This window comes from Fukomys damarensis, unplaced genomic scaffold (genome assembly GCF_012274545.1).
Source record: "Fukomys damarensis isolate Sample0158 unplaced genomic scaffold, DMR_v1.0_HiC HiC_scaffold_7, whole genome shotgun sequence".
Classification (NCBI taxonomy): domain Eukaryota; kingdom Metazoa; phylum Chordata; class Mammalia; order Rodentia; family Bathyergidae; genus Fukomys; species Fukomys damarensis.
In genome coordinates this window covers 21,781,196-21,806,825 of record NW_022900919.1, presented here as the reverse complement: position 1 = coordinate 21,806,825, position 25,630 = coordinate 21,781,196, and the positions used below count along the sequence as shown (strand labels likewise).

General features: G+C 37.3%; 1 protein-coding gene and 1 pseudogene across 1 annotated transcript in view; both read right to left on the bottom strand.

Annotated features, from left to right (window-relative positions):
* Positions 1-25,630, bottom strand: part of Adamtsl3 (ADAMTS like 3) — a 353,079-nt gene that overhangs the window by 134,568 nt on the left and 192,881 nt on the right. Inside the window, exons 9-13 of the mRNA XM_010621186.3 lie at positions 11,728-11,839; positions 7,189-7,327; positions 5,657-5,707; positions 4,779-4,983; positions 382-529 (exon numbers count right to left, since the gene is read on the bottom strand). Coding sequence (XP_010619488.1) covers positions 382-529; positions 4,779-4,983; positions 5,657-5,707; positions 7,189-7,327; positions 11,728-11,839 — 655 coding nt within the window. The remainder of the gene's footprint in view (positions 1-381; positions 530-4,778; positions 4,984-5,656; positions 5,708-7,188; positions 7,328-11,727; positions 11,840-25,630) is intronic.
* LOC104860141 lies at positions 14,081-15,205 on the bottom strand (annotated as a pseudogene).

Sequence of the window (25,630 nt, the reverse complement as noted above, 5' to 3'; positions counted from 1 at the left end):
CCTCCTCCTCCTCCTCGTCCTTCCTTTCTCCCTCTCCCCCTCCCCTCTCCTCCTCCTCACTGTTCTTTCTCTCCTCCTCCAAATCCCCCTTTTTCTTGGAAGCAGGGACCATATCAAATTATTTTATGCCCACCAAGAAATATCAGTGCAAGCTTAGACAGGTAGAAGCCACTCTATATCCTGAATCAACAGAAGCTTAGTGTTTCCTCTCGATCAATAAGCCCTATATTTCCAACTTCCTCACATAGGTGGATAGGTCTATTGCAAACTCTGGATAAAAACATTTTAATAAGAAAATTGAGTTAAAATGGAAGTAGTGCAATACTGGAAAGCAAGGTAGAAAACATCATTTGATTAGAATTAAACACACGATCGTCATACCTTTTGGTTTATAACAGGGAGTGGGAATGACACATTCCTCTTTGATGTGTAGCTTGAGCTGTGTATTGCAGCCTCCAACATGCTCCCCGAGGTGGTTGATGCACAGGACGACACGGTAACGTAACCCACGGCCACAAGTTACTGTGCACTTCAAAGAGGAAAGAAAAGCCAATGAATTTCTTCTTCATGAAGAAGTCTAGGAGGCATTGTTGCACCATATGCAAAGAAGATGCTCATTAATATTCAGCCATATGAATATTTAATACAAAAGACCTCTGCCAAATATGCTGAAAAGAAAGGGACAGGGGCTGGTTTTCTGTGATGTTTGTGTTTCTGGGTGCCTCCCTCACACAGCCTCTCTCCAATTCTCAGTTGGAAAAGTATTTAAGATGAGATCACTGCGCAAGAAAAATACATGTTCTGAAATCTTATTTTACTTTGAAATCTTACTTTGCTCTGAATCAAGTATAAAAAGAAATTTGATTCAAGTTTCCTCAAATTTGATTAAAAGTGAACATGACATTATCCAAAACAATTTGTGAGGCTGAAAGAAACTTCTCTAATCAATATAAAAAAAATTAAATTTCAACCAACCACACACAAGAGTTAAACTTTCTTTTCTGTACAGATTTTTGATACTGCAAAGTTGTTACCATGTAAAAAGATCATCATGAGTATTCAGCCAAACGATAAAGAAAAAAATACTATAGAGCTATTGGACAATGAAAAATAATAAATCATTGCACTACTTTTTTTGACTTTTGGTGAAGTTTATGTTGTCAAATTTTTTTGCTTGTTCATCTATGATTTGGAGTTACTCTCACCTATAATGGTATGTTTTCCTGTCATATGAAAACCTAGGGTATCTTTTTCATTTACCCACTCAACTTTTAAATTAAACTTTATAACAGGTATGTGTATATGACAAAACAGTGGATGCAGTTTCAGGCATCTTCAGGGAGGAGCCTTGATAGGCTATCTCTCGCAGGTAAGGGTTTTTTTTTTTTCTCATTGAGTTTATTGGTACTTTTAAAGTATACAGTTTCAGTACAGTTACATTCAGATCTTGTACTTTTACATGACAGATCTTGGTTCTCATTTTTTCCCCATACCCCTGCACTCCCTTCACCCCTCTCCCCCTCCACTATTTGCAGACTTTGTTTCCATTTTTGCATCATTTTCTAAGGGGGTGTTCTAATAAACTGTCATGAATTAAACTCTAGAGTTCACATAGGGTTCTTGAGAGCTTTTTATAATTTGTAATTTCTTTTTTACTTTAAATAAACATTCGTCTGTTTCAACATTCAGTTTTTGTGGGGTTTTTTTTTTTTTTTTTTTTTTTTTTTTGTGAACAGTAACCTCCAATCTGTACACCTTCAGATCTCACCAATCCTGGGAAGAGCCAAGCCTTCCTGAGCACCTGCTGGCCTGCTGGGGACAGGCAGAGTCCTGCACATGTGATTTATTCACTGATGCCTTGACATGCACATGCATGGGCTCACATACACCCCCAACTAAGGACCTGGCTAAAGGTCCAACAGTTGCTAAGAGCAGCTCTGAGATTTCTTCCAGAGCCTCCAGCTCCTGAGGCCAGGACCCAGGTACTGCTGCAGGGCTGGAAAGTTCTTTCTTGAAATCCTAGATGGATACTTTGTACCCTGTCCTTGGGGACAAGTTTCACAGACACATTTCAGGGTCCACGGAGGCCTTTCCCAGCACATACACATTTCAGAAGGGCAGCAGACAGGGAAAACTCTGCAACTTTATCATGTTCTTCCTGAGATCACCAAACAAATGCTATAACGAAGTGAATGAAGTTTGAGTTTAGATCCAATTTAGGGAAACTGATTTACCTTCCCTGTGAATCTGTCAATTTGAAATATTATCTTGAGAAACTCTTTTATGTCAGCTAGAAAAAAAGCAGCCAGCACTGTCTCTTTTGAGTTAGCTTGTGTGGGAAGCAAGACACTCACTCAGTCAGGCGCCAGTGCTCACACTACTTCCAGAATCCCCTTCGGAAAGGATTACTTCTTGAATAACTGCAAATCTTTATCACCGAGAATTTATTTGAATTTTTTTTAAAAGTGAAAGGTGTTTGAATCCAGGTATGGTGAATGAAATGAGCCAGTTAGGGATCCATTTGGATGTTATAAATGATGACAGAGTCATGATGCGGATGGGAGGGTATAAAAGCTCTAAAGCTGAAACAGAACATGTGGCCAGGACCGAATGGGCTGACAACAGCTCCACAGGTTGTATAAAAACTGCTGACTGAGGCCAAACAGTGAAAATCTCTAGTGGCCAGGTAACGAGTCCTTTTGTACGAGGGCGATATTCCTCACTTTCAACAAAACTGGAAATGAACTTAATCGAATTACAAGGTGACAGATGTTTAAAAATTATTCTTGGTGATATACAATCACATGGATTTTGGCATATAACTCAGGAGTTCAAAGAACTGCATGACCTCACAGAAATATACCCCTTTCATCCCCGTCTATTTATGTGAGCAAGCTTTCCCAGTGTGTATGTGTAAGACAGGCAAAAAAGTCAACAGTTCAATTCAATAAAATTACAGAAGGATCCATCTCTCATTTTGGTAATAGGCATATGGTCTACTTTTTAAGCCTCATTCATCTTCTAGAAAAACTGATTTCAAATGAAAATTTACTTCTTGCGTGTGTAATAGCTTTTTACCAAAATCTTTGAAATATACATGTGTTGTTTTGATTGAATACTAAAATTAAAATTAATCAGAGATGAATTCAAGGGTAAATTCTTAACACTTAGAGCCTTCTGGACATAAGAAACTAAAATAAATTAAATTACTATACATATTTTCTTAGAAGTAGAAGTGTATAATCAATAAGAGACTATAAAGCATACAAATACATCATATTATGATAAAACTCTATGGGGGAGTAAAGTGAAAAATGTGAGATCCACAGGAGAAATGTGAAAATACTCAAATTGTTAGAGCTCCTTATCTAAGTGAAAGATGGCAAGGATAGAAACTGTCATGACATTTAGGTTCCAACAGACACATTCTCTTGTTTTATTTTTGGTACCAGGGATCAAACTTGGGACCTTGTGCTTGAGAAGCAGGTGGTGGAACCACTGAGCTAAATCCCCAGCCCTGGACACATTTTTTTAAAAATGCAGTATACTTTTATTTTAAAATGTCAGAATTCATAGCGTATTGGACATGATATTCTTTGCAATTATTTAAGTTTACTGATAAGATTTTCAGATGTCAGCCTAAGTATATGGGAAAGGTTATGTGATTTTCCAGACATATTTTACAGGATGCATGATCACAAAAGAATTAATATTGTAAGCACATTTAGCCTGAGGACACTGGAAAAAGACTTAGGTGGGGTCTGCACCTAAGACTCACTTATCTTCAGGTACCATGATAAGGCAACTATCTCCTTTCTAAAGCCTCTCCTGGAGCCTGCAGCTGGAGCCAATCTTGTGCCTATGTCCTGGAGTACTACATGCTGAGTGGCACTTACACATACTGCTATACCATACCACACCTGCTCATCTGTATGCATGTCAGGGTGGCTGATTCCAAGCTTCTGGGAGTACAGAGAGAGTGTTACTTCCTTCTAGCATGGCAGTTGACATATTAAACACAGGAATAGATTTATTAATGCATGTATAATACAGAGATCACACAAAAGAGCCAGAGAAATTTGGGTCAGTTAGGTTTTACTCTTTAGAAAGTTAAAAGATTAAGATTGAAATTCTAAATACTAACACCTGCATTTTTTATTTTGGACTAAGCCACTGGAACTTGAGCTGTACTAGAGATTCTATCTCCCTAGAAAGTGTAAACTAAACTCATCTGACACTCAGTGCTGTCACATCTCTGGAAGGGTCCTCCCTGCTCTTTTCATTTTCCCAGCAATCTTCTCCCTTGATTCCAAGTACACTGCCTTCTCTGCCCTTTCATAGTGTTGGGCCATCTTGCCTCAATTATCTGAAATACGTTACACTCTTCAAAAAATTGTGAAGCTTCTTAATAACTACTAGATGAAAGGTGCATTGTAATGCCAGATCATCACTGAATTCCTGATATCAAGAGTTCTTGCTTCAACCTAGATGAATCAGGACCTTTCTGGACACCTCCTTACTTCATTTCACTATAGCCTTTCCCTGCTCACAGCAAGGTTTTCTTTTGATATCTCTTCCTTCTAGATGTGCCAGTCTTTAATAGTGATAATTCTTACCTACATTAATGCTCATGGTCTCTCTTACACTGTCATCCAACTGTTTCCCAAAGTTCTTTGGGAGTAGGAACTATGTTCACACCCAACATTTTCACTCCATGTTGTCCAAGTAGTCCTTAAAATCTACAATTTAACTGCAAGTATCATGTTTTCTCATCTCACCTGAGACCACTCCATGGCGACCCACTTGGGGCAATCAAAGAGATTGCAAGTTTGCATGACCTTTGGCTTGGGTGCATACATGCACTTCCATTCTGCCACCTGCAGTATCTCCGCATGCATGGACTCCTCCACACACACAAAGCTCCGCCTCTGAATCCCTCCTCCACAGGACACAGAACATGCAGTCCATGGATTATGTTCCCAGCTCAAAAGCAAACAAAACATACATTATTTATTTGTTGTTTGTTGGTTTCAAGTTTGCAAAGATGGTCACTGAAAGTATGGCCTCATGGTATCCAGCTGTGGTCTGGTTAAACAAGCATGAGACCTGGAGTCCTAAGACTTTACTCTTAAGTGCCACGCACTGTCTATAGTCACAAAAAATTTACATCCCTGAACCTGAGGTTTCTGCCAAGTGGAATTATACTACTGTCCCAGTTACCCAAGAGGGCCACTATGAGATTAAACTAATTAAAAGATAGTATGTAAAGATCTTTAACCTGTTTCTCAACTATAAAATACTAAGTGATCATATTGCTAGAGAGGGAAACATAGAAACTCAGAGTCAGAAGGGATCACATCAGTCATCTATGTATCAAAAGAGATTTGAATGGCTGACAAATAACAACACCTGAGCTCCTTCAGTGATATCCATTGTATAAGATATGCTGATCTCTCAAGGACTGAAAACATCACCTTTTGAGACATTCTTTTCCATGATTCTTAAAAAGATCTTTCTAATTACTGGGTTGTACTGTTTTCCCTTAGCTCTGAGAGGGCCTAATGTCTGTCCCTGATGCACTGCAGACTTGCTACAGATGCTACATGGGCTTGTAAACTATTTAGAGTAAATGAGAAAAGGGAAACATATAACTCACCGAGGGAGAGGTTGGAAGTGATCATAAGGCATAATCTCTTTAAATCCATCACTACAAATAAAACCATTGTGAGAATATCACTTAAAAGTCAATTTACATATTTAATAATTACCTAATATAAATTTGATGTCTCAAGACAGAGCTCTTTCTAACACTAAACATGCCAACCGTTAGGAACCATTTCCAAAAATTTGGCTGCCATCTCTTTGATCTTTAGGAACAACTGATACAAAAGAGTCCTGTATACAACAATACAGACCCTGAATTAGTGATATAATAATCTTAGAAAAAGATAACACTCTTAATTTAGATAAATTGATTTATTCTTTTTTATCATAATTGTGACAAAATATATTAATGATATTAATATATATCATATTAGTAAAATATTCAAAACCCACTTTGTTTCACAGGAGTAGTCTTTGAAAGGTCTCTATTAATAACAATGTTCCCTGTGGGTTGCAGGAAGTGGGCAGGGCAGTGAGAGGAAATGAAATCCAGTGAGGTTCCCCTGTCACTTATACACTCTTGTCTTAGCCAGCTGGTGGGTACTGAGGCATTGTGGAACTCGATATTGTGCTGTTATTTTAAGATACTACCCTAAAAGCCATGGAACTTCCCCAGGAAATCCAAAGTAGTAGGCTTTAAATTACATAACTTTCCAGTTTATGTATAGCACAATGCATTAGTTGTACTCAATTTAATGTGACACTTCCAAAGGCAAATGTGATAATGGGTGATCCAGTTTTCCTTTTTAAAAAATGAGTGCAAGTTTGCAATATATAATAAATACACTCCTTGTAGAGAGTCGATACATATACATATAGAATCTTATCTTCTTTGCTTCCCCTTCCTCTCCACTCTCCCTTCCACTCTCCTTTCTCACTTCCAAAAGATCTACTGCCTTACTTTCTAGCATATATTTTTATTTTGTTTTTTAAATTGTTTACACTTTAGGTTTGTCATACAAGAAAACCATGTGATATTTAACTTGTGTCTGAATTACCGCACTTCAAAAGGTGCATCTAAATGACTCAAATTTATTTTCTTTATGGCTGAGTGGCATTCAATTATCTATAAATGCCTCATCTTCTTTATTCATTCATCTGCTGCTGGACATGTAGACCATTTTGAAGGTTTAGCTATCATGAGTTTACTGCTATAAACGTGGGTATGGACACAGGGTTACCCAGTTCAAAGGCTAAACTGGTGAGTGAGAGACAGTTATGACTGGCGGATGGGCTAAACAATGCATAAAGAGATCTTTAACATTGTATATATTGGAGATGCTCAAAAAGGTTAATTATAGAGTCCAAGGGCACATAATCCCACAGCACGAAGAGAGTGCTGGCCAGAGTGCTGGAATTTGCAAAGGCATCTTAATTCCTACTCATCGTGGTTATGCATGTGAGCACAGGTACCCGCCAGCCATGGGCGGTCAAAGTCAGGAGGTGGAAATGTACTATTCCACAAGAACTGATCAGTCCCAGTTGCAGGTGATTTCCTTCTTTTAAAGTAAAAACAGCACAAACCTTGATGGGCAGGGGTCCATGCCACACTCCTTCAGTTTGGGCTTGGGCTTTACGTTTTCAGGGTAGTAATGACAATAATGGTCAGGAACCACCCTCTTCAAGCGGATATCCACACATTCAGCAGAATTTAGCTGATAACCTACAGGTTAGAAAAGGAAAAGTCTGAACACTATATACCGAATTTGTTTCATGTTTGCCTGGCAAAGTTATCACTTACTTCTCTTCCCTGTCCCTTTCCCCTTGTCCTATCCTGTCCTTTCCAGTACTGGGGACTGAACCCAAAGCCTTTTCACTGAGCTACATGCCCAATCCTTTTTTAATTTTATGTTTTGAGACAAGGTCTTGCTAATTTGCCCAGGCTGGGCTCAAAGTTGTGATCCTCCTGCCTCAGACTCCCAAAATATTGGGATTTTTAGGTATGCACCACCATGCCTGGTTAATGCACTTTTTTTTTCCTCTTTAAGAAACACAGCTCAGTGATTTGCAGGCTCGAGCATATAACAGACCCACAGAATTTCTGTGGCAGTAATGCACCGATTCTCAGGTTACTTTCTGGTTCAGTTAAGTCAGAATCACTGCAGCCAGGGTCCAGGAAATCAATGCTTTTAGAAAAGATGCTTGGGTGTTTCTAAGATGACTAAAGAAAGCACATGCCAAGATTGGGAACAACTGCTTTAACAAGCTGTGGTTCTCTTAGCACTGGTGACTAGCACGTTACCATATACTTCCTTTAAGAAGTGCCTAGGGCTGGGGATTTAGCTCAGTGGTACTATTACCTGTGTTGCAAGCACAAGGACCTGAGTTGTTCCATCCCTGGGACGAACAAAACAAAAAAAAAAAAAAAAAAAAAAAAAAAAAAGAGGTACCTGGACCTGAGTGCAGCTCTTGACTCATTCTCCTCAGGTTACTGTGTTGTCTTCTCACTGCCTTCAGGGCCTGTCTTCCCACCTTTTCCCTTGTATATACCTTTCTCCCCCATGGCCACTCCCATTCCAATTTTCTTTTCTTCTTCTTCCAGATGCCAACTTTGATTAATTATCTATATGTCCTTAAATATGCAACTGTCCATACAGGATTGTTTTATATGCATCTGTTTTTTCCTTAATTGGTAACGTGTTTTACATCTTGTTCCAGTTTCTCTTTTTTTCACTCAGCATTGTACCTTTGAGAGCTCCTCTGCACCGAGAGAGGTGAATATTCCTTTCATATGAGCCTACTGTTTCTTTTAGATTTTGCTCACCTGCCCCCTGAAGATGCCAGGCTTTTCCAACAGCTGTACATTTTGCAACTGGGAATTAAGCATTGTCTTTATGGGAGGGAACAGAAGCACTGCCTCATAGCTGTCGAAAGTGAAGAAATAAACTCATTCCTTATTCAAACCCAACCTGTACAGTATTTGAGGAAAGTGAGTGTTCTAAGAAGATGAATAGTGCAAATAAAAATAAAAAAAACTAAAAAAATGACACTTCCCTTTCCTGGAAGATCTGACTGTAGGTTCTCTGTCACTCTACAAATGTCATGTCAATATAATTTCTTTAAAGCTAAAATCTCAGTCTCCACCCATTGGCCTAGAGGTCTAAAAATATATTTATAAAGTTCTGATTGCCAAGAGGAGCCTGATTTTGTAAACCAGTAGACAGCTTCGTTCCAGATATGGCTTCAGAGTAGGCTGAGTATAGAGAACAGGCTGGTGTGCATTATGAAAAAGCAAGGTCAAAACCACAATAATGAAAATCCAGCTGGAGTGAATAAAATGTTCATCGGGTGCCAGTGTCTCCCAGAAAGCCACAGTATCAGACAGCCAGGGCGGTCCTGGTCCTTGCTTCAGACTGATCTCAAGAGCCCCACGAAGACAATTAAGTGCAGACAAAACCAGCAGGGTGTCTCCAAGTACCCATGATACCTTAGAGACCAGAAAACTAATTTTCTTGATTATCCAAAAATCTCTAAAATGTCATTCACACAAATTATGTAAATTTGATTACTAATATAATTACATTTTGGTAATGCTTTCCTTGTGGGTTTTAGGCGTGTGTTTTTATTTCCCCCAAAACAAGTACAGAATGAGATTACAGCCCCTTGAGTCAGAGAAAATCTTCGTCCTAAATGGAAACATACTTCTACAAGGAGGAGAGGAGGGCATGCAAGTTTTTATAATTTAGGAAGAAGAATTAGTTTCCTTCTTTAATTTTATTGCAGTTTACAGATAACTTCAAGCAAAGAAAGAAGGCAGATTGTCTTGCAATGCTCTGAACAAATGTCCTGAAATTCTGCCAGTGTGTGGAAAAGAGGCTTTGAGGCAGCCCCAAAGCACTGTGTGTTCTCACATTCTGCACTCTGTGTGGAGACCCTCTTGTGCCAAGTGACCCATACAAATCTATGGTTCTAGCAGGACTGGGTCCTGGACACCCAAGCATGACAAACACCTGTCCCCTCCTAAGAATGGAATCAACCGAACGAGGCTGAGTCCTATCATAAAAAGGCCCCTCCCAGAGCCTACAGCTTCTCTTCTATTTTATGGGTGCAAATGGGAACATCTGTCTGAATAACTGTGTGTGAGAGGTAGGAACAAATTGAAAAGAGATGGATGCCTATTTCTCCATGGAGTAAAAAAGCCCCCACCATCTCTTTTGGGGTCCATGAAAGACAGCTGTCCTCCCTGGGACTGTGGCCTGCCTGCCTCTGAGGTGATAGAAGTCACCTTCTGTGTATCAGGCTCAGGTCTGTCCACCTGCTCTGGATGATCTCTGCTCCCTGTGACTGATCAGCCATGTGTATGGCACTGCTCATCACAAGTGTGGCTAGGAATGCTGGCAGGGGACAGCCAAAGAAGTGTGCCCTTGGTGGACATTTAGGTTTAGTTTCTGACACAACAAAGATCTCCCGTGTGCTCTCTGAGGGCCAGGCACTAAGCTATGTTTGTGGACACAAATCATGCTGTTTGGTCCCATAGAGAAGACACCAAGGCTAAGGGAACACTTGGGGCTAATTAGATCCTGCTGCGGTCTGAGCCGCCCGACACTACCCACAAAATTGCATGCCTTCTCCTTTTATGGGAAACCTAAATCCCCAAAGACAGAGACCTGACCTGCATATTCCTAGGAACCTGACCTCAGCTGAGGAGCCTTCACTGACATAAATGAAGTTCAAAGGACAGAAGCCAGAACTCTAGCTCTGTTCCTAACAATCCAAGTCAGCTAATACCCTTAACTTTGGTGGGAAGAAGTGATTTGGGGCTGGGGATAGGCCAGGCTGGGCCAATGGAGAATGACTCATTCAAGCTCTCCACACAGGACCAACCCTGCACTGTGTGTCCTGACCTGTGCCAGGTGTAGTGGGTGGTTCTGAGACACTCAGGAGCAAAATCATTACAGCATTTGTCCTAAATGGCATCAGATAGATCTGGACTCCAGCTGTCCTGGTCACAGGTCAAACAAGCATGAGTAACTTCTGTACCCTTCTGAAGTTCCAGTTTGCTCATGCATATACCAGGTAACACAGATATGGGTAATACAAAGGAGACCTTTCTTGGGTTTTGTGAAGAACAAATGTGATGGTCATATGTCTCACACATGCGCAGGAGTCTCAGGGTAAGCGGTAGCCTGCACCCCCTGGAATTCCTCATAACTCATGGTTCCTGGGTTGCACTTGCTCACAACCATTTATTCCCCCATTTTAAAAGCTCAGTTCAGTTCAGAAAACAAGTTATTTCAACCATGGCTGTTGTGGCCTCCTCATGTGCTCCAGAAGGTCACTATTTTTCCATGCTAAGGGGACAATTATCTACTGAAAAGACATTTCTCTTGTAGCACATGTGGAGTCCTGGGTTATACTTGCCACTAAATCTTCTTGAGTGATCTGTGAAAACCTTACGTTAAGCAGATGATATGCAGGTATTTGCCCTCATCAATTAGTAGAAAACCTTTCTCTCTTTAATAAGTTTATACTCTCACACTGGAGGAGAGAGAAGGTGGAGCTCTAATGTTAGAACCAATAGTGCCACTAACTTGACCCACTGAAGCAAGTCACTCGATCACTCTGCTTCTCAGATTTCCCACAGAAAATTAAAAATGACACATACTTTAAGGATACTTGAAACGAAAACACATGCAAACATGTTACCAACTTTGGACTAAAAGTAAAAGGTGTTTTCCAAATTCAGTTTTCCACCTGCCTTCAAAAGTAAAGGCAAATGTACATTCCTTAACTCCACTGTATTACAGGCTTCGGGAACCCTGTGGTTAACCTTTTCTTTTCTTTTTCTTTCTTTCTTTTTTTTTGCAATACTGGGGACTGAATCCAGGGCCTTCCCACTAAGCTATACCCCTACTTTTAAATTCTGAGACAGTCTTGCTAAGTTGGTAAGGCCCCTAGGCTGGATTCAAATCTTCCTGCCTCAGCCTCTCAGAGTGCCGGGATCACAGGTGTGCACCACCACCATACTCAGAGACCACACCTATTTTAAAGTCCATTTCAAAAGTGCTTGTGTAGTTTCTAACTCTGAGCTCAAAATATCCATGAATAAAGTCTGTGCCTCACCTCCTCCACATGTCACAGTGCAGGGAAAGAAGTCAGTTTGTCTCCATTGATGACTGATGGGCTGGTAAAAGAAGAACTGGACCACGCTGTCTTTGGCCACTGTGTACCTGGTCTGAACAGAGAGAACTGTGACACACATCGGCATAACGGGAGTAGGTGCTGTCCACACCTTCTGAAACCCAATGTTCCTTCCCTACACCCAACCCCATATAGTACAATACATTATTACAGCATAAGCAAATGCCAAGGGTTTTAAGACATTGACAGCATTTCACTTAGATTTGTCACAAGGGCTTAGATGATCCTCAGTAAATCTCCCTGGAGTCATCTTTCCATGTACTTCCATGTCTATGAAAGTATTTGTTGAGTTATTTTACATTTTTTCTTCCTTAAACATTTGATTTTAATTTCCAAGGAGACAGAGATTGAGACCTAATCTGGCTGTGCTCACCACAGTGCACATACCTGGAATTCTTCGACTTTCAGCAGTATATCTTTAAGTAACTCCTCCTGAAAAGTAGCCACTTCTAAAAGTGCATATGTGAAGGCCCACTCCAGAGCACATACATACATAGGAATACACAGAGACCACACATGGACAGAGGAGTGTCCACTCCAAAGAGCCAGCCACTGCTTAGAGGGAATCAACCCTGCAGACAGAGGTGAATTCTTTCCCTACTTTCTCCTTTTCTTCTCCACTGATTGAAGATATGAATGAACTATGGAAAACTTCCAGGATTTAGCATAAGGAAAAGAGGGAAAACAAAAGTCAAGCTCATGGAGCATAGATCCAGAAATGCCAACACACACGTGCAGTTTAAGATTGTATATTTGTGGGCTGGGGATTTAGCTCAGTGGCACCGCTCCTGCCTCACAAATGCAATATCCTGGGTTCAATCCCTGGTACCTCCCCCACAAAAAAAGAAGAATGAATATTTGAAAATCCCCAAGGTAGCAGATTTTAATTGTTTTCCCTACAGGCAAATAATAAGTACATACAGTAATGCACACATTACTTAGCTCAATTTAGCCACTTCTCAATGTACATATTTCCAAACCTCATGTACATCATAAGTACATATATAATTTTCATTTTTCAATTAAAACACTTTTTAAAAGATCATTCTGACTATATTAGTTCTGCTTATCCAAGAACAGGGGATTTCTTTCCTTCTGATATCCTCTTTCATCTCTTTTTTTCAGAATACTGTAGTTCTCATTGTAAAGGTCTTTCACTTCCTTGGTTATAGTATTTCATCTTACTTGATGCTATTGTGAAAGGTTTGGTTTTTCCTAATTCACCTCTCCATTATTTGTATACAGGAATACTATTGTTTTTTGAATGTTGACTTTGTATCCTGCTATGCTACTGAATTGCATAACTAATTCTAGGAGTCTTTTCATAGAGTTTTCCAGTTCTTCTAAAAGACCACGTCATCAGCAAATAATGATAATTTAACTTTTCCCTTAAATATCCCTTTTGTTTGTTTCTCTTGCCTGATTGCTGTAGCTAAAGTTTCAAGAACTGTATTGAACAATAATGGTGACAGTGGGCATCTGTGACTTGTTCCTGATTTTAGAGGGAAAGTTTTCTGCTTCTTTCCATTTAATATGATTTTGGCTGCTGGTTTGTCATAGATGGCTTTCATCAGCTTGAGATAAGGACCTTCTCTATACATATTTTCTTCAGAGTTTTTATCATGAATGGATGTTGGATCTGTTGAATACTTTTTCTACATCTATTGAGATGATCATGTGATTTTTGTCCTTGCTTCTGTTTATGTGGTGTATTACCTTTTTAAAATCTCTTTCGTAACTTTAATTGAAGCATTGCTATTCTTTTTTAACTTTTTTAAAAGCACCAAAATTTAAAATCTAACTCAATTTTTTAAAAAAACCATTAAGGTCTTCCCTCTGAAACAAAACATAATGCTCATTCCTCCAAAGGTCCAAATATAAGTTCTACCAAAATCAAAAGAAAACAAAACAGAGGCCAGGGATTTAGCTCAGTGGCGCTGCTGCCTGCCTTGCAAGCTCAAGGTCCTGAGTTTGATCCCTGGTACAAAACAAAACAAAAACAACAACGAAAAAATGAAAAGAAAATAAAACAAAAAACCCACACAGAAATAAAAAGTAACAAAAATCACATTCTAGGGGGTCAGTGCATTTAGCAGTCTTTGCTGCGCTATTGTCCATCAGCTGACTTTCAAGAAAGTAACACCCTAGCTCATCAAAATATACATTTTCCATTTGCCTTTTATATTAAAAAATAATAATTAAAAAGAGAGAAAACTTCAAAGAAGTCACAATCAGTTGCCTGACTCATTTTGATAGCATGTACAGCATATGGCGGTCAGGAAGGCTCTCTGGAGCACACATCATTGGGATATTCATCTTCAGGGTTAGCTTTCTTCCAAACAGTGTAAAATATCCACATTTCCAAGTATGAAGGGACATAGGCGATCTCCTCTGAGAATTCCACAGGACAATAAAGGCACCCAAGCTGTTCTTCATAGAACAACAGGGCTTCTGTCAAATTGACAAGTTCCCCTGTGTAAAATTCTTCCCATCTGTTTCAATACTTTCATAGAGAGGTCAAGAATCAGTCTGAGAAACTCCAATGTAGAATCTTCTTCTGGAGATGTGGAGATTGGAACCGCTGTCAAATCATTAATCACATAATCAAACTCTCTCCCTACTTTGGTGTACCTCTTCAGTACTGGAGTACAGTCTTCTGTTAAAACCTCAGAGCAGTTTCCTTTAAGATTGTCTAAGCCGTCACTACATGTTTGGTGCATATCTTTCTTACATGTGTCAACCACCATTTGGTCAATCTCTACCACAGTGACAATCTTTGGTTCAGTTTGACTATTTCACATAATAGGCCTCCATCTCTGCCTCCCAGAATCAGTATGTTTTTGCCAGTGTAATCTTCTTTGCCACTGCCCATGATGGCCCGGGTATGTGCCAAATCAACACCCCCAGTAAGGATGAGGATATTTCCAATCTGCTTTGAATGTAGAACCTTAATGTTCTGGTAAGGTGAATCTTCACCATCTACTACATTATCTATGTCATACTCAACCAGGCACCTGTCAGCAGTGGGCCACTATCTGTCGATGGCCCCTCCTTGAACTATGGTTGGTAAACACCTCACCTGCCAAATACTGGCCTGACTCAATTCTTTTGTTCTCTCTTCTACTTTGTTCAAAAGGTTGTCAGTTTCTTCTATGCCCTGGATGTCACTGTCATAACTCTGAAGGTCCAGCAATACCAATCCATTAGGATAAATTCTCAAATTGGTAAAGATGCCATTTTTGTTTGTTTAGGTTTCTAGGTAGCCATGATCTTGCCGTGTATGCATCAACTCTGCCATGCCCTGCTCCTGGAAAATGGACTGCAGACCTTTTAGAATAGTCTCACCATCAGGTTTGGTGCTGAGCATGTAGTCAAGAATGTTACGCCATGCTGCTGCCATAGTGAGTCGATGCCCTGTGGCATGCCCTGGGGAAGGTAACCACAGGAGACTGGGAGCCATGCAGCATGTCTGCAGCTGGCTGGTTTTTTTATTTTATTCATTTATTTATTTTTGGTACCAGAGATAGAACTCAGGTCCTTGAGTATGCGAGGCAGGTGGCGGAACCACTGAGCTAAATCCCCGGCCCTGTATTACCTTTCTTGATCTTCATAAGTTAAACAATTCCTACATCCCTGGGATAAAGCCTACTAGATTACGATATGTAATCTTTTTGACAATTTGTTGTATTCTTTTTGCCAATATCTTGTTCAGGATTTTTGCATCTATGTTCATGGAAGAGATTGGCCTGTAGTCCTCTTGTGATTGGGTCCTTTTCTGGTTTTGGAATCAGGGTTATGTTGGCTTCCAGGAATGACTTTAGGAGTACTTCTCTTTCAATTTCACTAAAGAGTTTGACAATTATTGGTGTTATTGGCAGTGAATTTGTTGGCTTTTTCTTAGTTGGCAGTTTTCTTAATCAGTTTTTTAATTTCACTGACTGATACTGAATTATTCAGGATTTTTATATCTTCTTGGTTCAGGTTTCATAGTTCATATATATCAAGGAATTTATCTGTTTCTTCTGAATTTTACATTTTATCTCAGTACACACTCTCAAAGTAGTTACAGATGATCTTCTGGATTTCAGCAGACTCCATTGTGATTTTGCCTTTTTTATTTCTAACTGGATGGATTTGTATTTCCTTGTTTTGGTAAGACTGGCTAAGGGTTTGTCTATATAGGTTAATCTTACAAAGAATCAATTCTTCATTAATTCTTTGTATCTTTTTAGTCTCAATTTTATTTATTTCTGCTCTGATCTTTATAATTTCATTCTATGTGATAGCTTTGGGTTGGATTGTTCTTGTTTATCTAGGACCTTAAGGTGCATAAAAAGGTTACTTATTTGAGCTCACTCTGTTTTTATGACGTAGGCATTCACAGCTATAATCTTCCCTCTTAGAACTGCTTTCATTGTGTCCCATAGGTTCTGCTATATTGTATTGCCATCATCATTTGATTCTAGGAACTGTCTAATTTCTTCTGAGATCCTTTGATTATTCAAGAGGATATTATTTTATTTCCATATTTGCAGAATTTTTCTGCTTTCTTTTTCCATTGATCTTTAGTTTCATTACACTATGATCTGATAATATGCATGATATAATTTGGATTTTTTGTGTTTACTTAAGTATACTTTATTGGGTAGTATGTGGTCTGTTTTGGAAACAGCCCCATGTACTTCCAAAATGGTCATAGAGATTTAATGCAACCAAAATTACTACAGTATTCTTCACAGAACTGGAGAAAAATCTTAACATTCATGTGAAACCAAAAGAGACAAAGAATAGTGGTAACAGTCATAGGTAAAAAGAGCAAAGTGAGGGACATCACAATCCCAGATCTGAAGTTATATTTCAAAGGTATTATGATAAAAACACTATGGCATTGGTACAGAAAAAGACATGAGAAACAATGGAACAGAATAGAGAATGCAGAAACAACCCCAGGCACTTTCAAGTATTTGATCTTTGACAATGGGTCCAAAAACACATACTGGAGGGAAATGAGCCTTTTTAATAATGGTGTTAGGAAAACTGTCAGTCCACATATATAAGATTGAATCTAGACCCAAATCTCTCACAATATAGTAAACCAAAATAAAATGGATCATAGATAATAAAGATCAAAACAGAAACACTTAATGCTGGAAGACAATATAGGTAAAACTCTTAAAGACATAGCATAGAGTTGCACAAGAAATAATAACAATAATCAACAAATGGGATTATATCGTTAAAAAATTTCTGCACAGCAAAAGAAACCACAGAGTGAAGAGACAAGCCATAGAATGGGAAAAAGTTTTTCAAGCTACTTATCAAAGGACTAAAATCTATAATATATAAAATACTCAGAAAAATAACAGACCCAACCCCAAAATGGGCATCTGAAATTGAACAGACACTTCTCAGATGAAAGTACAAACATCCAGTAAATACATCACTGAGATTCTATCTCACTCCAGAAGAAATGGCTATATTCAAGACATCAAATATTGACAAATTCTGGAGAGGCTGTGGGGAAAAGGAACCCTTCTTCATTGTTGGTGGGAATGTAAATGGGTATAACCACTATGGAAATCAGTATGGAGATTCCTGAAAAAGCTAGCAATAGAAATTCCATCTAACCAAGCTATTCCCCTTCTAGGTATCTTCTGAAAGAGTTAAAGAGATCATACCACAGTGATGTATGTACACCCATGTTTGTAGCAACACAATTCATAATAGCCAAATCTTGGAAACAGCATAAATGTCCATCAACAGATGAATGAACAGATAAATGGATAAAGAAAATAGAGTACTACTCTGCCATAAAGAAGATAAACTTTGTAGGAAAATTTATACACCTTGAGACCACAGTGTTGTCAAGTAAATCAGACACAAGCTTAAATACTTTATGTTTTATCCCAACACATAAATAAAATGCAAAGTAAAAAATATACAGTAGGAAATAGTCAGATAGATTGCTGGCATATGAAAGGGAACCAAAGGCCTGAAGGAGATGGGAGGGAGGGAGGAGGAAGTGGAAGGAAAGGAGATTAATAAAATAGAGGGGGGATTGTGAAGGGCTGTGTACATGCACCAAGTCCCTGAGAAGAATGTGATCATTATGTACTACAGACATATATTTAAAAAATAGAGTTCAGAATATTAGAAAAAACTTCTGAGAAATGTAACTGGTTATAAATACCAAAAAATTATAATAAAATGACTGTGATATTAAAAATCTTCTACTATATGAGAAAATGTTCATGCTATGTTTAGTGAAAAGTACACTTTATTAAATAATATAGCTGATTTTAAAGTAAAATTTTTAAAAATTAACAATGAACCTGCTACAGTATTTTTGAGAAAGGTGGAGATAAGAGAATAATGAGGAGACAATATTCTATTATGTAATTAGTAAGAATTTCCTAGACCTTAAGAAAGATAAGAATCTTCATTTTAAGAATGCTTACTGAGGGGCTGGGGATTTAGCTCAGTGGTTCCACTGCCTGCCTTGCAAGTGCAAGGTACCAAGTTCATTCCCCAGTACCAAACAAACAACAAACAAACAATGCGCACTGAGTATTGAGTAGATATTTAGAAAATATAACAAGAATTTTAAATATCGTAAAAGTTATCAGGAAGATAAAAATGATTACCTGCAAAGGGATGAAAATCAGATTGATATTAGATTTCTCAGACTGAAAAATGATAATTTTATATATTTAATTATAAAATCATATTAAATTTTCAGGTGTGGTGTTGCATGCCTGTAATACCTGCACTCTAGGAGCCTGAAGCAGAAGGCCTGCAAATTCAAGCCCAACCCGGGCAATTTAATATTCAGTATGACTATCTCAAAATTTTAAAATGTGGAAAAGCCTAGAGATATAGCTTAGTCAGAAATCCCTGGGTTCAAGTCCCAGTACCACACAAAGAAAAGAAGAGAGAGACAGAGAGAGAGAGAGAGAGAGAGAGAGAGAGAGAGAGAGAGAGAGGGAATAAATGCAGACACGAGCACAAGATATGAAGATATGAATGGGGGCTGCAGGGCAGAGCCACAGCAATGGGGTGGGGACAGCACAGATTTACAGAAACAGAATACATAGATGAGGTGTTTTGCTTATGGCTGTGGCACAGTGGTGTTTCTGAATACTCCTCCCATTGAAAATAAGTAAAAATGCTACATAAAATAGTTTTAAATTTATTTTAAGGCATTTTAAGAAATGTCATCCTAGGGAGGATCCCAACACAGAGGGAGTCCAGAATCCTGAGCATGGTGTTGGCCATCCTGTTTGGCACCATCTTTAAGTTCATAGCATTTTCCAGCCTCCATTTAATGACCAAGGGGCAGAGCAGTTGTGCAGACCTGTCATCAGACTCCAGCAGCTGGGAGAATCAGCACTGGTACTACAGGTCTGCCATGGTGAAAGGTACCACCAAACACTCAGGCATGTAGCCAAGATGCCAGAAGGCTCTATTCTATAAATAAAAGTAAACTGTAAAAAGATCTGCTTTCAAAAGGAACAAAGTCCACATTTAAAATAGATTTCAATTCATTGTTGGATTAAGGTGACTAGCTCCTAGCCCTGCTATCTTGTAGAAGCAAAAGAAACCAGGCACAAATTATATCTATATTTTTCATTTATAATAGGCAGCAGACTTTAAAATGAACTAGGAATACAAAACTTTTAACAACATAAAAAGATGGCAGGAAAAGATTTAATGAACATAATTACAAGAAATCCAGATATTAGCATTAACTGATTGATAGAATCTTAAAAACTTAGAAACACCACTACTACCTTCTGCCACATGGGCTTGGCTCCCTGCCTATGTTCCCACAACACCTCATGCTATTTTTATATTCATAAGACATCATGGTCAGCACATAGCTTTGCCTTGGGCTCTGTTTTGAAAGAACCTGGACTAAGACAGTATGATTAAAATGTTCAAGAAACTAAATGATAACTTGGATAAGTTTCATGATAAACAGAAATAAAAGTATAATAATTTAAATAAACATTTCAATTGATAGATTTAATAGCACAGTGGACTATTTTCTGATACAGTCAGAAATTTAAAATTATAGGTTTTCAGACTACATGGTCTTAGCTGCAACGTGTCAATTCTTCTGGTATAATGCAAAAGCAGCCATTGCAAAAAATATAATCAAATGAGGGTAGCTGTGTTCTAATAAAAGTTAGTTTTAAAAAAACAGGTTGGTCCTTGGATTAGGCTCACCTGAACAAATAATTGACAAAGAAAATAAAAGATAAAAAGAAAGCAAAAAAAAAAATTAGACATACTGGGTAAAGGGGAGTAAGGCAATCCTAGAAATAAAGAGAAGAAAGGATCTTGGGATAGAAGCTTATCTGAAGAGACTAACAGATAAGAATCTTCCAAAACTGATGGTGGATATCTAGCCACAGATGTACAAGGGACATAGAGCTCAAACTGAAGAAATCCACTAATTATGTCATACTCAAATTGATGAAAACCTAAAATAAAGAGAAAACACTTAAATGCAGACAAGAAAAGACATATTACCTTCTAAGGAATAAAAATTAGACTGACAGCTGACTTCTCAACAGAAAAATGAAAGCCAGAAGACGATGGAGACATATCTTCAAGATGCTGAAAGAAAAGTTTCATAACAATAAAAAGGTCAATTCACTAGAAATATGCAATGATTATAAATGTGAATGTACCTAAAGTTCTAGCTTCAGAATATAAATGTCAAAGTTCCAAGTATTAAAAGAAAATTAGACAAATGCACAGTTATAGTAGTGGTTTATTACATCTGTCATAATAACTAATAGAATAAACAGTCAGTAATGCTATAATTTTGAATTACAATAATCATGACAATTGACATATGTAGAACATTGTATATAACAGTGGAAGACTATATATAGTATTCCTCCCCAATTTGCTATATTCTGGGCCAAAGTAAAGTTTTAACAAATTTTAAAAGTTTGAAATAATATGTAATATGTTCTATAGTAGAATTAAACTATACAAGTAAATGATTAAAGATTAAGGGGAACCTCCATATGTTTGGATGTTACATTCTAAATGACTCATAAGTCAAATAATATTCATAAAAAACTACAAGATAACTGAATGCTAGATAAAAATATTTTACATGAAAATTTTTGAAATTAAATATAAAATGTTCTCTACTTTTATAGGAAATTTATAGACTTAAATGCATAGGTTATAAGAAAAAAAAGGACAAATCAATGATCTAAACATCTGTCTCAAGAGGTTAGAAGAGAACACCTTAATAAATCCTTAATAAATGGAGAAATTAGAAGGATAGAAATAATGCAGATAAGAATAGGAAGTAATGACATAGAAAGCTACATGAAAGAGTTATAAATCCAGAAGTAATTTTTGTGAAAAGTCTAGTAAAACTGATAAATCTCCAATAGTACTGATTAAGAAAAAAAAAGAGTAGACCAAAATAACCAAAATCAGAAAGGAGAAAAAGGACTCATCATGGATCCTGCAGATAATAACAAAAGTATGCTATGAAAAACTCTAGGTCAATGACATTTTAAAGATTAGTTAAAATCGACAAATCCCTTGAAGCAAAACTGTCATGAGCAAATTAAAAATATGAAAAGGCTTATCTTTAAAAGATGTTTAATTGTAATTCTAAATATTTCCAAGTAAACATTTCCAAACATTTGAAGAATATTATTCTTACACAAACTATTGTAGAAAGTAAAAAAAGAAGGAACAATTTTCTACTTGTTTTATAAAATCAGTATGAATTTAGTATCAAAACCTGAAAAAGGCATTCAAAGAAAAGAAACAAAATCTCTTTTACATAGATTTTTTAAAAACTAACATAATTTAAAATCATTCTCAGTGATATATAAAGTTTTACATTTTATATATAATGAAATAAGAAGCAGCACTAGTAGTTTCTAATAAAGAAAGATAATGACTGAGTGGGGCTTATAATAGGAAGGATGACTGGATCTACATTTCAAAAATCAATGTAACTTGTCATATGAATGATATTAAAAGGGAAACATTTGATTATCTCAAAAAATACAGGAAAGTATTTGATAAAATTCTACACTTCTTTATTACAATGAAGCAAATTTCATCAATCAGGTAAAATATCTACAAAAATTCTATAGCAAACACACATAATGTGAATTTTAGAGCACTTTGCCTCTGGAATAAGAAGTATAACAAGGGGGACGAGGGCTCAGTGGTTCCACCACCTGCTTCAAAACTGCAAGGTCCTGAGTTCAATCCCCAGTACCAAAAAAAAAAAAGAGGAAGAAGCATAACAAGGACAATTTTGGTTGCTACTTTCTCCCAACACCACATCAGATATCCTAGACAGTGAAACATGGTACCAAAATGAAGCAAAACATGGAATGACAGGAACAGAAGGAATGATTTGCCATTATTTGCAGATATTACAACTGTGTGTATATATAATTAAAAAAAACCCCACAAACTATTAGTGAAAATAATAAGAATGCAATGCCAATATATAATATTCAGTAAGATGTTTACATTCTAGCAGCAAATACCTAGATATTATAATGTAGCATACTGTTTACAATAACATCAAACAATGCCTGGGAAAAATTTAATGAAAGATATGTAAGACATGCTAATCTTCTCTGTATCATTCAAATTTTAGTATATGTGCTGCCAAAGTAAATACAAGATATGTACAACATATGATAAGAAATTACAAAAAATATCATGATAAATTTTTAAATAACCAATCTGTGTGTAGTAATAATACATGCTTATAATCCTGTAATACCAGCTTTCAGGAGGTTGAGGCAAGAGGACTGCTATGAGTTTAAGGCCAGCCTGAACTACATAGCAAGATCCTGTCTCAAACAAAATAAAAACAAAACAAACCCAAATTTTAAAAAATATTCAAATGTAAATATACATATCATATTTATGGATTGGTAGAGTTGATAATGGAAAAGCTTCTGTTTTCTCCAAACTGACCTACAGATTTAATGCAATTCCAATCAAAATCCAGTAGAATTTTATAAAAACTGACAAGCTGATTTCAACATTGATTTGGAATGCAGAGCCAAGAATAGCAAAGATAATCTTTAGCTAAATAATTTACACTACCAGATACTATGGTTTATTTTATTTATTTATTTATTTTGGTACCAAGGATTCATCTCAGGACTTGCACAAGGCATGTGGTGGCACCACTGAGCTAAATGCCCAGCCCTAGGTTTATTTGAATTCTATAGTAGATAAATCACAATGATATTGGCACAAATAAATGATAACTAGATCCATGAAACAAAAAAGAGCCCATAAATATGTCTACATATTATTATGGATAAATTTAAGACAAAAATGAAAAAGCTGACCTGCACCTAATAGATTTGTGTCAATGAGATAGTCATGTAAGAAAAATTATGATTCTACTTCACAATATATAAGGTTAAAGGTGAAAATTTAAGGGCTTTCAGAAGCAAACAGATAATAGCTTCAAGAATCTGGACAGGGCAAAGATTTTTAACGAAGATATACATAACACCAAACATAATGTTGAAGATTGATCCACTACAGAAAAGAACTAATATCAATGCTCCTCAAAACTTTCCATGAAATAGAAAGGGTAGGAATGCTTCAAAATTCATTATATGCAGCCCATATCACCCTGATACTAAAATCAGATAAAGACTCAACAACAAAACAACAAACTTTGATGATCCTTGATAATCATCCATGAAAAAATCTTCAATGAAATTTTTGCAAAGAGAATTCAACAACTTATTAAAAAGATCAAATACCATGATCAAGCTGGTTTTAATTCCAGAGATGCAAGGATGGCTCAGTGTATGTAAATCAAATATGTAATGGGCCACATAAATAGAATCAAGAATAAAAATCACATGATCTCTCAATAGATGCTGAAAATGACTTTAACAAAATTCATGATAGGCACCCAGAGCATGCTGCAAGGAGGCAGCTGCCCCTAGAGCACACCATATGGGCTGCATCCCTGGAGCACACCACATGAGGCCTTGCAATATCTGAATCTGCACTGCAGAGATGCCAGGGGAGCCATAAAGGACATAGCTATGAACTCCAGAAGACAGAGCAGTGGACAACAAAAAGGGGGCCTCTCTGAGGATCCTCAATCAAAATCAAAGCCCACTGGGAAAGTGAAGAAAATCTCTACAATAAAAGCACATTGTATGACCATGGTTGGTGTTGTGATTGATCTAATCAGTTGTCCTTCCTGCTATACTGAAAACGAGATTGCCTGAGAGACATTAGAGACTCAAAGCCTAAAGACCAGCTATACCTGGAAGACACCTCTGGGAAACAATCATTCCATAAAGGTTCTAAATACAAGCAATAAAGATACAATAAGTAATATTGAAGCATTGGCCCAGGATTTAAACCAAAAACAGCACCACCAATAAAAACAGACATGAGAAGAGACCTAAACAAGGCACAAACCCAGACTTCCAGCTCAGCACAGGCAAATTCCGTGAGCAATGAAGTGGAAAAATATGATAATCAACCACCAAGACACCCTGAACTGATAGCACAGGAAGTAACAAAACAGATGGAGGATTCTCTAGACATAGTCAAAAGAGAAATAATTTCCCAGATAACTTCAAAGATGGTGAGCAGAATGAAAGACATGATTAGAGACTAGAAGAGAAACAGATTAAAAAAAAATAGATGAGCTCAGGACCATGATGGAAGCCATGAATTCCCAGCATAGGAAAGAAATGGAAACCCTGAAAGCCCAACATAGAAACAAAGTGGGATCTATGAAACAGATTCAAACAGATATCCAGGAGATTAAAAACTACACAGAAAGTATTCGAGGTAGAATGAGCCAAAGTGAAGACAGAATATCATGTATAGAACCAGAACTATAGTTAGTGACCAGGAAAACAGAGATTTCTACAAAACAGTAAGGGACCATGAGAAATCATTCCAGCAGCTGCTAGATGATGTAAAGAAGAGTAACTTAAGACTGATAGGAGTACACCAAAAAGCAGGAGAAAGTACAAATGACACAAAAAACTGTTCACAGAAGTAAGAGCAGGAAAATTTCCAAGCATATGAAAACAATTTGATATACAGATAAGTGAAGTATATAGAATTCCAACTAGCCATGATAAAAAAAAAATGTACACCCAGACATATAACAGTCAAGAGCCCAGAAACCCAACAGAAAAACAAAATACTTCAAGCATTTAGAAAAAGGAAACAAATCACATACAAGGAAAGCCCATCTGAATCACAGCAGACTTTTCAACACAAATTCTCAAGTCAAGGAGAGCCTGGAATGCAGTATTTCAAGCCCTAAAAGAAAATAACCTCCAAGCTAGATTGATGTATCCTGCAAAATTATCTTTCAAAATTGATGGGGATAGTAGATATTGCCACAACAGAGGACACCTGAGGAACTTCATGAATACTAAACCAACACTCCAAACAATATCATAGAAAAAGACAATGAGGGCGAAAATTCCATTAGGCTCAACAGAGTGAAGCCATTGGTCAAGGCAAGAAATTAAAGTAAGGGGGAAAAATAAAAGAGCCAATAACAGGAAAATATCATGACAAGGATGAGTAAATATGTATAAATTGTATCCATTATGCATATTGAGGGCATACTCTTAAGTGAAATAAATAAGATACATATGTGTAAATACTGAATAGTTTCTCTGGTGTGTAAAACTAAGTGTGTAAATAAGAACCAAATGGTATAAATGACAATGTGAAATAGGAAGAAAAGGGCTAAAGGTGTAGGGGAATTGGGAAGGGTAGGGGAAAGGAAATAAGGGAAAAGAAA